General features: G+C 35.7%; 1 protein-coding gene across 1 annotated transcript; it reads right to left on the minus strand.

Moving 5' to 3' along the window:
* Positions 1-231: 231 nt before the first annotated feature.
* LOC130737601 (protein trichome birefringence-like 19) lies at positions 232-2,557 on the minus strand. The gene is made up of 2 exons (XM_057589413.1): positions 1,966-2,557; positions 232-1,227 (listed from the first exon to the last, which is right to left on the minus strand). Exons 1-2 carry the CDS (start codon positions 2,431-2,433, stop codon positions 418-420), a joined length of 1,278 nt encoding a protein of 425 aa, XP_057445396.1. The 5' UTR covers positions 2,434-2,557; the 3' UTR covers positions 232-417.
* Positions 2,558-13,667: the final 11,110 nt, after the last annotated feature.

Consider the following 13,667-nt stretch of genomic DNA (forward strand, 5'->3'; position numbering starts at 1 on the left):
CAATCGCAGCACCTACAACCGCGATCGCAACCGCAATTTAAAACTTCGCGTCAGACGTTAGGTATGGGTCGTTAGACTTAGCCGTAACCTTGCTCAGGCTCCACAAAAATCCTGGCTCCGCCACTCATCCTAGGCCCGGCGATAATCTCATAGCAATTCTTGGTTAAAGACCATGATTAATGAAAACATTCAAATAAGATATAACACCACTTTGACCACAAAAAAAAGATATAACACCACAAATTCCTTTCCATAGTTTATTATCAATAATAGATGTATACATTCAATGAGTTCTTCCCCATGGGTTCCCCTGCCCTTTATGTGTAAATATAGAAAAATTACACTATACTTTGAAAATCCAAAAAGTAAATATCAATATCTTTGCTATGTTTAACATGATAAATCAAATCTGATCTTCTAGAATACTCTCTCTACCTTTGATCCAGTAGATGTCTGGGTTTCTATATTCATCATATACAGAAAAAACTCATTCCATGTGTCAACAGGACCAGGCAAGCACCAGTGAACACAATCATTTAGTGTCACATTTTTATCCATAGAATGTCCATAGCCATTGGGGTGTCCATCAGGCCTCATCAGCATGATCTCTGTGGTATTCAGCATCAAAAACTTCAAACCTCTCATTCTTGCTTCCTTTTCTGCTTCTTTAAATTCATTCACTTGTGTCAAATATGTTTCAAGAACATAACCATCCAGCTTCACTTCCTCCTTAGTGAATGGCCTTGTCCTCGCACAATTCCCTCCCTTGTTCCAATCCCCATTCTCAAAGTGAGATGGAGAAAATGTCCTAAAAAATGTATCCCCTTTATAATTTTTAAGATTTATAAGAGTTCTAAATGCAGTCCTGAATGCTTTCTTGTATCCATAGTAGTGACCAAAATCTGTCACATTTTCCATTCCACACTTGTTGCATCCAACAAGTTGATTATTTTCATAGTACAATACAGGTCTAAAGAACCAGTGTCCTGCTGAGATTATTACAATGTCAAAACTTTCCACTTGACTTGCCCAAGCTTCATCTACCTCATCTAGATGCAGCTTCATGATGCTATTATAAGAATGACCATTTTGGTCAGCATCATTGGCTCTCACAAAATAGGGAGACCATAAATTTCCAAGGGTGAAATTGTAATCAGCATAGAAATAGCGTTTGAAATATGCCACGTCTGATGAATATCTATGAGAAATGTCCTCTGGTTGAGACACCTGAAAAGATGCCCACATTAGCATGTTTTAGAATTGTTATCTTCATCTGATTTGGACTTGTAACATAAGCATGAAAAGGCTATCATTAGCAAAAGTTATTGGACCAAAACTTGTTAGCGTGTCTTGATTAATTTTTCTTTTCTTCGAATCAATTCTGAAACTCATAATCTAGTCACACATGTTTGGATCAGCGTTTGTCAAAATTGATTTTCGTAAAAGTCATGTGAAATTAAGTGATTTATTTTTTGATATATTTATGATTATAAAAAAGTGAGTTTTGTTAGTATTGTTGTAAAATTTAGTTGTAAAATCCCACAATTAATCATGTTCATCAAAACAAGCTACTATCCCTAGATTTTACAAAAATTCATTTTGGGTTTGAAATCAATTGTCCAAGATGGCTCTCAAATATCAATATTTCATCCAAGGTTAACGAGTTTTCTAACGGAAAACAAAACATAGCTCAAGAATTGATTTTTGGTTTAGAATAAATCTTACAAGGGTTTTCGAAAGTCCTTCTATAAATGATTCTATACTCAAAATCAAATTTTTAGAGAAGTTTTTGTGAGTGGCCTATGGGTGCAAGAATTGATTATGTGCTAAAATTTGTTGGGAAAAAATAGAAACTGATTCAAACATGTCATTATTGGTTTTATATCTAACATGCATGTGGTAGAAACTTATAGTTTCTTTTCTCTTTATATGCCAAAAGAAACAAAGTAATGAATGATCACTTACATGATTAAGGAGGCACAACAAAGATCTCATCTGGTTTCTCCCCACTGAGTCTCCAACAAAGGCTATCTTCTTTCCACTGACAAGATTCAAGAATTGATTTGCATCAAAGAGTGGAAGCTCACATTCCTCTGGCTTCCACCTCCAATAAAGGTAATCTCTATCAGGCCTCCCAAACTTGATGCAGTTTTGCTGGTCTATGATCAAATTGCAAGTTTCATTGTTGTAATAAGGTCCTTCAGGGTGAGGAATCCATTTCCCAGAAAAGATGTCACATCTTTTTTCAGTTTCTGTGATGTTCAAATTGCTGACAGAAGATAACACTGGAGATGATGATTCATGTGAGTTTCTCATAAGAGAAAGAGGAAGCATAAGGAGGAGCATAGTGAATGGTACCAGCATAACACTTTTTGGAGTTTTTATACGTGCATAGAACTTCCCATTGGGAACCTCATCAGTGGAAAACTTCATGGCTGAAAAACTGAGGCTGAATCAAAAGCTTTGCGCTGAACAGCTTATATAAAACTTAACTTTATTATGATGTTTGTTTGGATAAGCCTTTTAAGTTTCAATAGTGTTTTAAACTAAAGTTTACCTAAATCACCTTCTAATTCATGTTGTGTCCCTGTCTTGTTAAAATGTCTTTATTGATAATGAGATATTACATAGATTGAGGACTGAGGACTGAACAAAGGCATAAAAACAAAATGTACAAAACTTGTTTACCATACTACTATTTGTACTGTTGTTAAATGAAAAGCTCAGTCACTTACTTTTAAAATATTTTATTCATTTTCTTTATCTTATTAATGTGACGACTTCCCTCAACTTCTAATTTTTCAACTCACGCGTAATGTTTAATCAATAAAAAGTAAAAAATACATGTTTAGAATTGTTTCTGAACAAAAATCCCTTTCCCATTTTGTTCACTTTGCCCACATTCAATGACTTTTTGTTTTAAAAGGGGGAATTGCTTCTTTTCCAAACAAAGAATTCAAAACACTATGACTTCTATTCTTCTTGATTTAGATAAACGATGGCCCTTGTGCTAGATTCAGCTGAATTTAGTATGTATAAGGAGACATGTCCCTTTGTGTGTTTTAAACTCTTCAAAAAGTAGAAATAAAGGGAATGTTCAACATAGTCTAAATGTTAAGGTTAAACAACCCATCACATGTTGACCAATAATTGATTTTAAAACCACCAGATGGAATTCAAGTGTAGCATATAAGTTTCTTTTCCACTCATTGTTTATCAGTAGCTGCCAGTTCCATTATGGGAAAGCCAAAAATTAAAGGGAGAAGAAACTAAGAATGGAACAGAAAATTTACCAATGTACTTTTTCGTTTAATCAATCAAAGCTTATGCAGAATGATAAAGACAGAGATTCACCAATTTTTTTTGTAATTCCCCAAAAATCAAAATGATGCAGGCAGAGAGATATGATGTTCAAACAGGGCATGTACTAAACCAAGATTACCCAATTTTGTATGTTTTTTATCAAATAAAAAGCAATTTGGTTTCAATCTGACCGAAACGAAGAGAAAGGAAAGCACAATTAGTGTCTAATTCTGATGAACCTGTCTAGTTAAAAAATATTCACTTCTATAATATCACATTGTATCTCAACATTCAAATAGTAACTCTTATCCTTATTATAATAACTAAATTACAGGTATACTTTGGTTTTTTTATTAGAGTCAACTCGAATTCTACACTGCATACGTTAATATAAGTTAAGGATAAGTTCAATCCTACTAATGACATTAACTATATTTTTTTATTGGAATACAAGATACCTTTGGCCATGATACCTTGTTGAATTGCACATAATTTATCAAATCATTAGTAATATAACAAGCCCCTTTGGGGAGACATTGATATTCGGTGATTTTCTTATCAAAATCAATTACATGAGGAAATTATTAGTGATCATTTGTATCTTCATTTTTGTTGCTCTATCATTATTCACAGCTAAGGCACACATGACACTTATATTTCTAAGGTTTGGAAGAGAGTGGTGGTTCGGGAGATGAGAATATTGCCGACAGATAATTGAGTTTCAACAGGCAATTATGTTGAAATATTGCTTTTAGAAAGAATGACCAAATGGTTGAGAATGCTAGCTGATGTTGGCTGAGTTTGGAAATTGGAAGGATGTGGAGGGTAAGGGAATATAAAATATTAGCATATGGGAGATTGAGAATGAAACATCTAAAAGCCAACAAGACATTTTTGTTGTTTCTTTTTTGGCAAATCCTCCTCTCTCATCAGTGTACAAATCTACTGATCGAGACGGATCATATCATCAAGTGATATACACAGATCGATATTCACAAGGTTTCACATATTTAAGATTGTGTTTAAGGTGTAAGACTCATTTTCCTTTTTAGTACCATATATTAGGATAATTTAGTCTTTTACTAGTGAAAGGCCCATGAGGCGCTTTCACATCGTAAAAAATCACATATATCTAATATCTATACTTATGAAAACAGATATATCCACAAAATCTTAATATAACAGTAATATTTTAAATTTTCACATTAGAGAATACCGACTAGAGAGTTGATACTTTCTGATTATGTATGGTTATTATTACGTTATAATACATCCAAAAAGCCAACAAATTAAACAGTTGTTCAGCTTTCTTTTCATAATATATTGTATTTTAAAATCATAGACGGTATTCCTTAATTATTAAAGTAGTCTTTAAGCCCTACATATGAGTAATCAATCAAATTAATCACTTTGTTCAAATTTCTTTTCATAATATATACATGCAATATATGGATTTTTTTAGTTTTAGATGGGTACTCCATAATTATTGAACCTACAAGTGTAACATAAAATATACATTCAATGATAATAAACATAATTAGTTCGATTATATGGTAAAGTAGTTTTGGTTTCATTAATTACTAACAAAAAATATTACTCCCTCTTTTTCTTTTTATAAAAACCGAACAATTATTTCACACACCCCTTAAGAAATATAGTTAATATAGTTAGTAGTAGTAAATTTGTTTTCAGTTTAGATCAAATTTCCAAAATTACTCATAACCCACATTTCTTAATTTTAATGTATCATTACTGCTTTTGTGAGTTAAAAGAAATTGAAAACTTATTTAAATAAGAGTACCTCACCACAAATTTAATTTTAAGTTGATTCTTATATAGAACCAAAATGCACCTCCAACTTGATTCTTATAATAAGAAATGAGAGGAGTAACACAAAATTCTTCTTTCTGATCTCTATGTATACAAAACAAATTCATATAGCAACTTTATCACAATATTCCTTTGTTGAAATAAGTTTTACCACTACTTAGATGAAGTTCCGTATTGGAGTCAGGGGTGGGGTATGAAGAAATTCGATGACAACACAAAGGGTCCCCAACACAAAACAATGTCGAAATCTTGGTGGTTAAGAGTAAAGACATGGTGGTTACGGGTAAGCATTATATCGGAAGCTTAATCTGAGATATAAATAATTGATCAATCAACGAAATTGATGACTTTTGAATAGTGTCTTATATGTTATCATTTCTATAGAAAATGATTTGTTAACATATATGGTGGGTAGGGGTGATACGTTTCGGACATATACATTTGCGTTAATTATTAATCTCCATAAATTATTGTTTGGAAAAAGTATCACCCTAATATTGTGCGGAAGTGATTCGTGTTGCACAAAATTTTGAGGTGATTATGCATGCATGCTCTGTGGTTTGTGCTCCCTCCATTGATTGTGTGGGGTATGCGGGTGTTGTCTCTAATTCTAGTCTCGTTGTTCGTGATGAAGGTACGCCCGAGTTAGAGTCTAACGGTGTTGTCATGTCTGACATTGATGAGTTGAATGGTGAGTCAGTGGTTCCTATAGTTCCCCCGCTCAGTGCGTTGTGCCTTATGTGGTTCCTTTGGATGTTGTATTCTCTAATTTCAATGGATTGTCATGAGAGGAGACAATACAAGAAATGGAAGTGTTGCTAATGTGGATTTCGTGGAGTCAATACCTTCTTGGGCACCTTGTGGGAGAGGCAAAGGCGGCCTAAGAAAAAGCTCAAAGGGCGAGGACGGCCTACGAAGAAGCAAGATCTCTAGGTCTTGGTAGCAGAGCATAGAGAGGTTCCAGTTATGGTAGAATCTTCTTTAGCTCATGAGGGTCTAGAGCTTCCTGATTACGGTTTTGATAGGGCACGAGGAATGCTAGAGAAAGGGAAATTATGTAGAGTTGTGTATTCCGATACTTACAAGGAGGCTTTGCAAGCTTGTGTGGAGCATATTATGGCTACTCATCTGAAGAGGTTTGGAGCATCTCAACCTCCGCACTGATTGCGTGCGTGTTTTTGCGTTTTTTTCGTTTTTGTGTGGTATCGTTTTGTTCCTTTCGTTGCTTTGTATTGTACAAAATCCATTGTCAATTCAATATATATACTTTTTCTTTCGAAAAAGAAAATATGTATGCATGTTTAGCTATGTATAAGAACTCCATTTCTAATTAAAAAAAAAAAACTCCATTTCTAATTATGGTTTTTGAGTTATATAAAATCATGTTGCTTTAGGAATAAATCGAGAAATTAACAATCATAAAGCTTTAGGGTGCGTTTATGCGGGAAAATCACACCTGTAAAACAAATGTATTTAAGGAGCAATTGAGAACTTGGATCAGGTCTTGGAACTTAGGGTATGGGTTCTGTTTATTCGGTGGCTTATTAGTTATGAAAATGTGTCAGTTATTAGATATGCAGTTCGAAATGCCGTGAGCTTGCCAAAACAAGTTGAAAACCAACGAGTTATTTATTGATAACTCAATAAGTCCAGGCTCCGTGAACCCAAAACTTAAGTTTCACAATGGTTGGATGAATCCCCTATATACATTAACTTTGTGTAGCCATTTATCTGTATGGTCGGCGTGTATACATTTAAGAGTGTGAGTATCAAGCATCCAACCCCTTTTCTGAATTACATTCATCTATTTATAGTGCTAGAGCTTAAACTAAGAAACCAATCCTACGCATTAGACTTCCAGTAAAAAAAGCCCTAATCTAAGCCACTCCTTTGACATAACTTATCTTCCCTTGAACTTGTCCTTAGGAATTTCCACCTTGACTGGGTCTCTCTGCCCTACTTGTGGTGGTCGCTTTCATCGTGGTTGAGTGGTACAAGTCGGTGCGCGAAGCTTCTAGGTCATGGGATTGTGGGTACCAATTGTGGAAGGTTCTAGTCATGGCTTCGAGCATAAAACCCCTTTTGCGCCCAAGTGTTGAAATTTCCTCAATCAGATACTTAATGATATTATTAATTCCTTCAAGTGTCTCTCCTTCGATCCAAGTTGTACCTTAGGGTTCATATATTCAACTAATTCTGTAGTTTCTAGTGACCAAAGCCTCATGCTTCACCATCCATCAATATACATTGAACTAGTTAATACTTGATCTTCGATACCTCACCTCGAAACTAGTGTTTGTCTTATCCTCTAAATTCAAAATTTTGGTTAGTAAAAATTCACACATATAAACCGTATAGACACTCATAAACACCTTATTTTTCTGTTCTCTCCCACTTCTTAACTCAAAATATTATATATCACATGTATTATTTATCTCTCTTCTCTTTCTTTTTCTCTGAGTGTCTACCACTAATAGATATCTATAAATCATAACTCAACTTTGGTTGTAAAAATGTGGAGATAGGTGATGAGTGTTTTTGTTTGTTTCAGGAAAAAAAAATCATTTCATTTCTTCAACAATCATTAGGCTCTTGAAAACTTAAGATTTAGGTCATTTCGTACTAGTACTTTCAACTTTCAATCTCATAAAACTCCACCAGCTTTAGCTCTTGATCCCTGGCTTCGCTTGGCAGGGAAGATTTTTCGCATTTCACGTTGTGTGACGTTGCTTTCAAAAAATCACACGTGTCGTCCAGATTCATTCTACCATGACCATCATGGCATCATGTTCCGGGATTGTATTGCTAAAAAAAACTCACCTAGATGCTTTTACGTTTGGCTGTACAAATTTTTTGTTGTGATAAAGAGAGTAAGAAAGAAGGATCAAAAAAGAAAATGATATTGGGAAACATGCTTTTGTTGTTAGGTGCGAAAAGAAAGAAAGGTTGGGAAGAATGGAAAACTGAAGATGTCCCACAAAAATTATTTGGTAATCTCTGATGTTATCTTAGGTTTTTTCTTTCTTAAATAATGTGAATAAAATATTTTACCAAAAAGGGCAAAAAAATAAAGTTATTATTTACCACAATGAGGTGGATTTTGATAGCATGGCAGATGAGTTTTGTTTCGTGAAGGGTGACACGAATTTAGTTAGTGATTTGCATGGGCTGAGACCAAATCAAATAAGACAAAATTATATTGTATCATTTTGTGCTAACTTGATGCGAGACAGGGAAGCAGAGATTGAATTTGCGTTGATTAAGATTAATCAAACATAATTCAACTTAAATAAAGTGAATTCAAGAGATTTCGATAGGATTTTTTTTTTTGAATTCAAGTACGAGGCCTTTTATTCATGATAATAATCAAAAGTGTCTACAAAGATAGTCTCAGCCAAAACTCTAGGGGGATTAGGGGGATTGTCCCACCAGACTTTTGCTCAAAAATCAAAAGCAAGAGAAGCTAAAACATGAGCAACATTGTTTGCTCTTATATTAACATGTTTAATCATCAAGGAGTGAAAATAGCTCATTATATTTTTGCAATCAGCTATGATAGGATCAATGTCTGGCTGCTGCACTTTGAGTTAACTGCATTTATAACAATCAGAGAATCCGACTCGATAATTGCGTCTTCAATTTGCAATTCCGCTGCAGTCTTCAAACTCCATTGAAGAGCCATAGCCTCTGCCATCGTTGCATCCAAACGATAAGGTTCAACAGCCGAATTTGCGGGTTGGACGGGGCATTCCTCCACCGGTTTTGGGATGGTCGTGCGATCACATGATTTCGATACGATTTTAAATAAGGCGAATTCAAGAGAATTCAAGCTGCATCCCATTATCCCAATAAATTATGTTAGAGAAATTCCTACCAACATTATATACCATGTATTTTAATTAAATACGTCGATATACATCCTCATTTCTCTACTTCATCGACAACCAATGCTGCTATGCAAAAGGCTGCTTCTCCCCCCCATTTTAGATCAATTTATATTTATCCAAATCGGCAATGAAGTGTGGTCTCAATTAAATGGCTACCTAATTGATTAGTCAAATCGAAGGTACAAGTGGACCTATGAGGGTGATGGAAACAAAGAGAACAAATCTTGCGGCTTATGGACACGCAAAGGGCTGTGATCACTACCACATACTCATTTTCAGACACATTGACAGAATGTTGAATTTTTAAGTGAGTCTTGAGTCTCATATTATTTAAGGGTTAACTGAAAGTAATATAAGATATATGCCTACATACTCCATTATCTTAAAATTTTGAGTAAAAATGTGATATTTTATTTTTGGCTTAAATATGTTTTTCTTCCTAAAAAATTAGGGTATTTTGATTTAGGTCCTCAAAATAATTTTTTTAATATACATCCTTATTTTGAAAATAACATGGAGGGGGATAAGCCTTTGTCGTTACCTTTCCCTAACTGACGCTGACGTGACATATTTTAGAGGAACCTAAATCATGGAACTATGATTTTAGAGGGACATAAACCAAAGAACATGATTGAAGAGAACCTAAAACTCAATTTTTATCTTGTCTTAACGTACGTCCCCCCAAATCATAGTTCTTTGGTTTAGATCCCTCTTAACGACGTAAGGTGACGGCAGAGGCTGAAACCTCAGTAATATTTTGCATTTAGGGTGTATATCCAAAAAATTATTTAGAGGGATCTAAACCAAAAGTCCCTAATATTAGAGGGACCAAAAACATATTTAAGCCTTTGTTCTTTTGATATTTTTTTCAGTTGGCCAGCTATCTAATGCATGTTGTCAAGTTTTGGGATTTTTATTTTCACGCTTGTCATCCAAGCTTACTAGATGGAAAAGCAACAAGAGCTAAATTCCACATAACAAATAGCTGGTATTTGTTAGGATGATAGTTCCATCTACTCTTCATGGACAAATTAGTACTTGGCTGAAAGGCTAACACACTCTTGTTTGATTTTGAGGCTGTTAGTTGAGTGCTATTATTTGCGGGTGATGTTTCACTAGCAAATTTGTTATGGTGGTTGAATATTTTATTTTATTTTAGTAATAAAAGGATCTCACAATTTTTTTTTACATCGAAAAGAGAAATTACACCCGTCAGGAATCGATTCATGTACCTCTCTGTACCCAACCCATATATCTCCAGCTCCTACCACTTGATTTATCCTACGGGGACACAATTTCGAACCACATGCGGTAATTAAATATTAAATATCTCGTTCAATCTATGTTTTAAAAGATTGAATTTTCTACCTAATGATTCAAATTATTTTTAACAAACTGCAAGCGACCACCATTTTTATGGTGGTTCCATTATTGAAATGTTTTTTCTTTTATATTAGCAAAGACAAGATATGTATTTTCAAACCAGTTGGTTTATAGGGGAAAAAAACCAAAGACAAGATCTAATAGCTATCTTCACTATTTACACTATTTACACACCTTAATTGACATATTTTTTTACTAAAAATACTCTTTCAATTGTTTGTGTCCCTTTGCCAAAGGTTCTCAATCGATCACCTAGAACAGGCCATCTCTCAGTTTTCCGCCCACTTGAACTTGGTGTCGCTTCTCAACCTTTTTCTCAGTACTAAGTCACCAAACCTAATTGATCTTGGAATCACCTTGGATTCAAATGCACATTATGTGACACTCCGGGATGATGAGGGCGGGGAGTGATCGCCGGTGCAATGGGGTACGGACAAGGAGCGGCTCATGGCAGGTTTCTAGGCGGAGGGACACATGAATTAACCGATCTTGCACCTGAACAAGAAGTATTCCGAGACTATATAGGTATGAGACTATACAGTTGAGGGGGGCATAAAAGATTTGATTGATACAACTCATAACAACAAGATGCATCTTCTTTTCGGGAGCCCAACTCATAAAAACTCCAAGGCTAAGTGTGTTTGCCTTGGAGCAATATTGGGATGAGTGACACTCAGGGAAGTTTTCCCAGGAAGTGTGCGAGTGAGAACAAAGCGCACTGAAAAGACTCGTATTGTTAGCATGAGACAAGTCATCAGATCGGGATGTTAGAAATGATATCAGAGTCAACATCTCCAGTACTGTGTGGTTCGAGGACCGAACCAAGCAGAAGCTAATGGGCATGTGACACTCGGGGCCGACGAGGGCGGGGAGTGATCGCCGGTGCAGTGAGGCACGGACAAGGAGCAACTCCTAGCAAGCGTCTATGCAGAGGGATACATGAATGAACTGATCTCGCACCCAAGAGTTATTCATAGATTGTATAGGTATGAGACTATACATTTGAGGAGGGCATAAAAGATTTAGTTGGTAGGTAGGAATCAAATAAAGGCAAATTAACAAAAAAAAAAAAGTAAAAATAAACTGCTTAAGATTATGATGGTCTGTTAAAAAAAAAAAAGATTATGATGGTAATTGATTCAGATTCCCACAATTTATATTTTACTGTACCAAGTTACCTAACCTTTGAGCCTCACTTACATTTATATTCAGATTCCCCTGTTTTGGTTCTTTGCTTTTCCTTCTTAGCCCGTGTTCTTTCTTTTCTGTTTGGCCTTGTGCCTGTACCTTTTACGGGTTTGTACACTACAAAAATTTCAGGTTTTAGCGGCGGTTTTTTAGCGTCGGTTGGTGAAGCCGCCACTAACGTTTAAAATTAGGAATCAGGAGCGTGGTTTAGCCGCGGCGGTAAAGTTGATAGTAGCGGTTTTAACCGCTTTTAAGTGCTATAATAACAAATTCAGGAAAAATTTCGCGTTTTGCACAAGAGCACGATTCACTGCCTACTCGAATTCACTTCCCACCTTTTCCTGCTTACCTAAAAAAAACTTCCCACCATTTCCTCTCCAAGTGAAAATTGAAAACCCTAAACCTCGGTACGTTTCACCCGCCTCAATCTTCATCGCTTCACCCAGATCTGTCTTCCCCTCATTTGCACCGCTTCACCCACCCTCTTCACTCCCTCTATTGTCACCGTCGTCCAATGACCTTGGTGCTGCGCCCTAGCTTTGCTTTGCATTTGTTCCATCGAACTGTCGTCGTCCTTGGAACTGGGCTCCACCGTCGTTGTAGTGGCGTCATGGTTTGCCGTCGTGGTATTGGCGATCTCTATTTTTCTCTGCCGTCATCTCTTCTCTAAGGTTTATTTTCTTATTCAACTAAACTGAATCGGTGATTGTTTCTTTTTCTTTCTTTGTTAGGGTTTGTCACCCAATTTAGGATTTTTAGCTTTCCAATTTTATTTTTATGATGAGATTTGATTTCATTATGTTGGGGTTTTCCTGACACTTATTATGTTTGAGCATCGAATCTGATTTCCTTGGCATTTAGGGTTGATGGAGTTTCAGGTTTTCTTTGTGGGTCTTGGTTTTATTTCTGTTTCATGTAATTGGCTAACAACCTTAATTAGTTTATTGAATAATACACATTCCTTCTGTGCAGTTTAAGCTTGGGTAGTGGCTGCTAACAGGGACGACGACACAGGGGTTTGTGGCGAAGACATTCGTGGAAGCTTCCAGGACCTTAACGATGGAGGTTTCTATCGGTGCTGGCTGTTGGGACTGGGTTCTTTCCGGTTCAGGTTGGTTCTGGATTAGGGAGTGGTTCTGATCTAGTCTTTTTTTTTCTTTCTATCTCATTCAACAACTTCTCTGTCTAAAACTTGTTTTAACTTGCAATTTCAGAAGGAGCACAAAACAGTAGAATTCAAAGAAGCTAGAGGAAAGGTTCATGGCTTATGCATTCTTTCGGTTTTACTTTGTAAGGTAAACATTGTAGCATTCATGAGTTCATGATTTGGTGACCATTATTTAATAAGTGGAGCGTTGTTCTTATTTTGGGATCGTAGTTATGTATGCTCTCTTTGGTCTTCTCTTGAAATATTTTGATAGTTCCAAAAGAAACATGGTTGTATCAAACATGGCTATTTTGATAGTTCCAAAAGAAACATATGTTCATTTGTTATATGCACTTGTTCAATTTGTGGCCACAGTTCTGTTCTGTTTGAGACCAAATTTCACCTCCTTTTGTTGTTCTACTTGCTCAATCATGGCATTGAAGAGCATCCCGATCATTTTCCAAGTTGTTGGGGATGTAAATCATGTAACATTCTGTGCTGATAGTCTTAAGTCTCTTTGACATATTATAACAACTACCAGCTACACCATGTCAAGTGCTCATGTTGTAAGAAAATAAGTTGTGCTCAAGTTTTATTAGGCATGTATGGACTGATTTGTATCTAACTTCATTGCAGTGGTTTAGGTTGTTGATGGAATGTTTGAAGTGTTGTCTACTTCCGATGATACATACTTAGGTGGTGATGGATTCGATTAGGTCTTGTTTCCTTTTTAGTGATGTGAACTATAAAAGTTATACTTCGGTGTATGCCATGATCAACATTTGTTTGCTAACTTTCTTATAATTTCTATTGGCTGTAGAGAGTTGTTGATTGACTGGCTGCAAGCTTCAAGAGAGATAAGGTATTGACTTTTTGAGAGATAAACAAGCTCTTTAGCTTCTTGATAGTGATAACATTTTGCTTTCCCA

This window comes from Lotus japonicus, chromosome 2 (genome assembly GCF_012489685.1).
Source record: "Lotus japonicus ecotype B-129 chromosome 2, LjGifu_v1.2".
NCBI lineage: Eukaryota > Viridiplantae > Streptophyta > Magnoliopsida > Fabales > Fabaceae > Lotus > Lotus japonicus.

What these genes read in the sequence shown, in the direction of transcription:
- LOC130737601 (XM_057589413.1), bottom strand. Translation starts at nt 2,433, where the DNA reads ATGAAGTTTTCCACTGATGAGGTTCCCAATGGGAAGTTCTATGCACGT. An exon ending in TGTTGTGCCTCCTTAATCAT is followed by an intron (nt 1,228 to 1,965) that starts GTAAGTGATCAT and finishes GCATCTTTTCAG; the next exon opens with GTGTCTCAACCAGAGGACAT.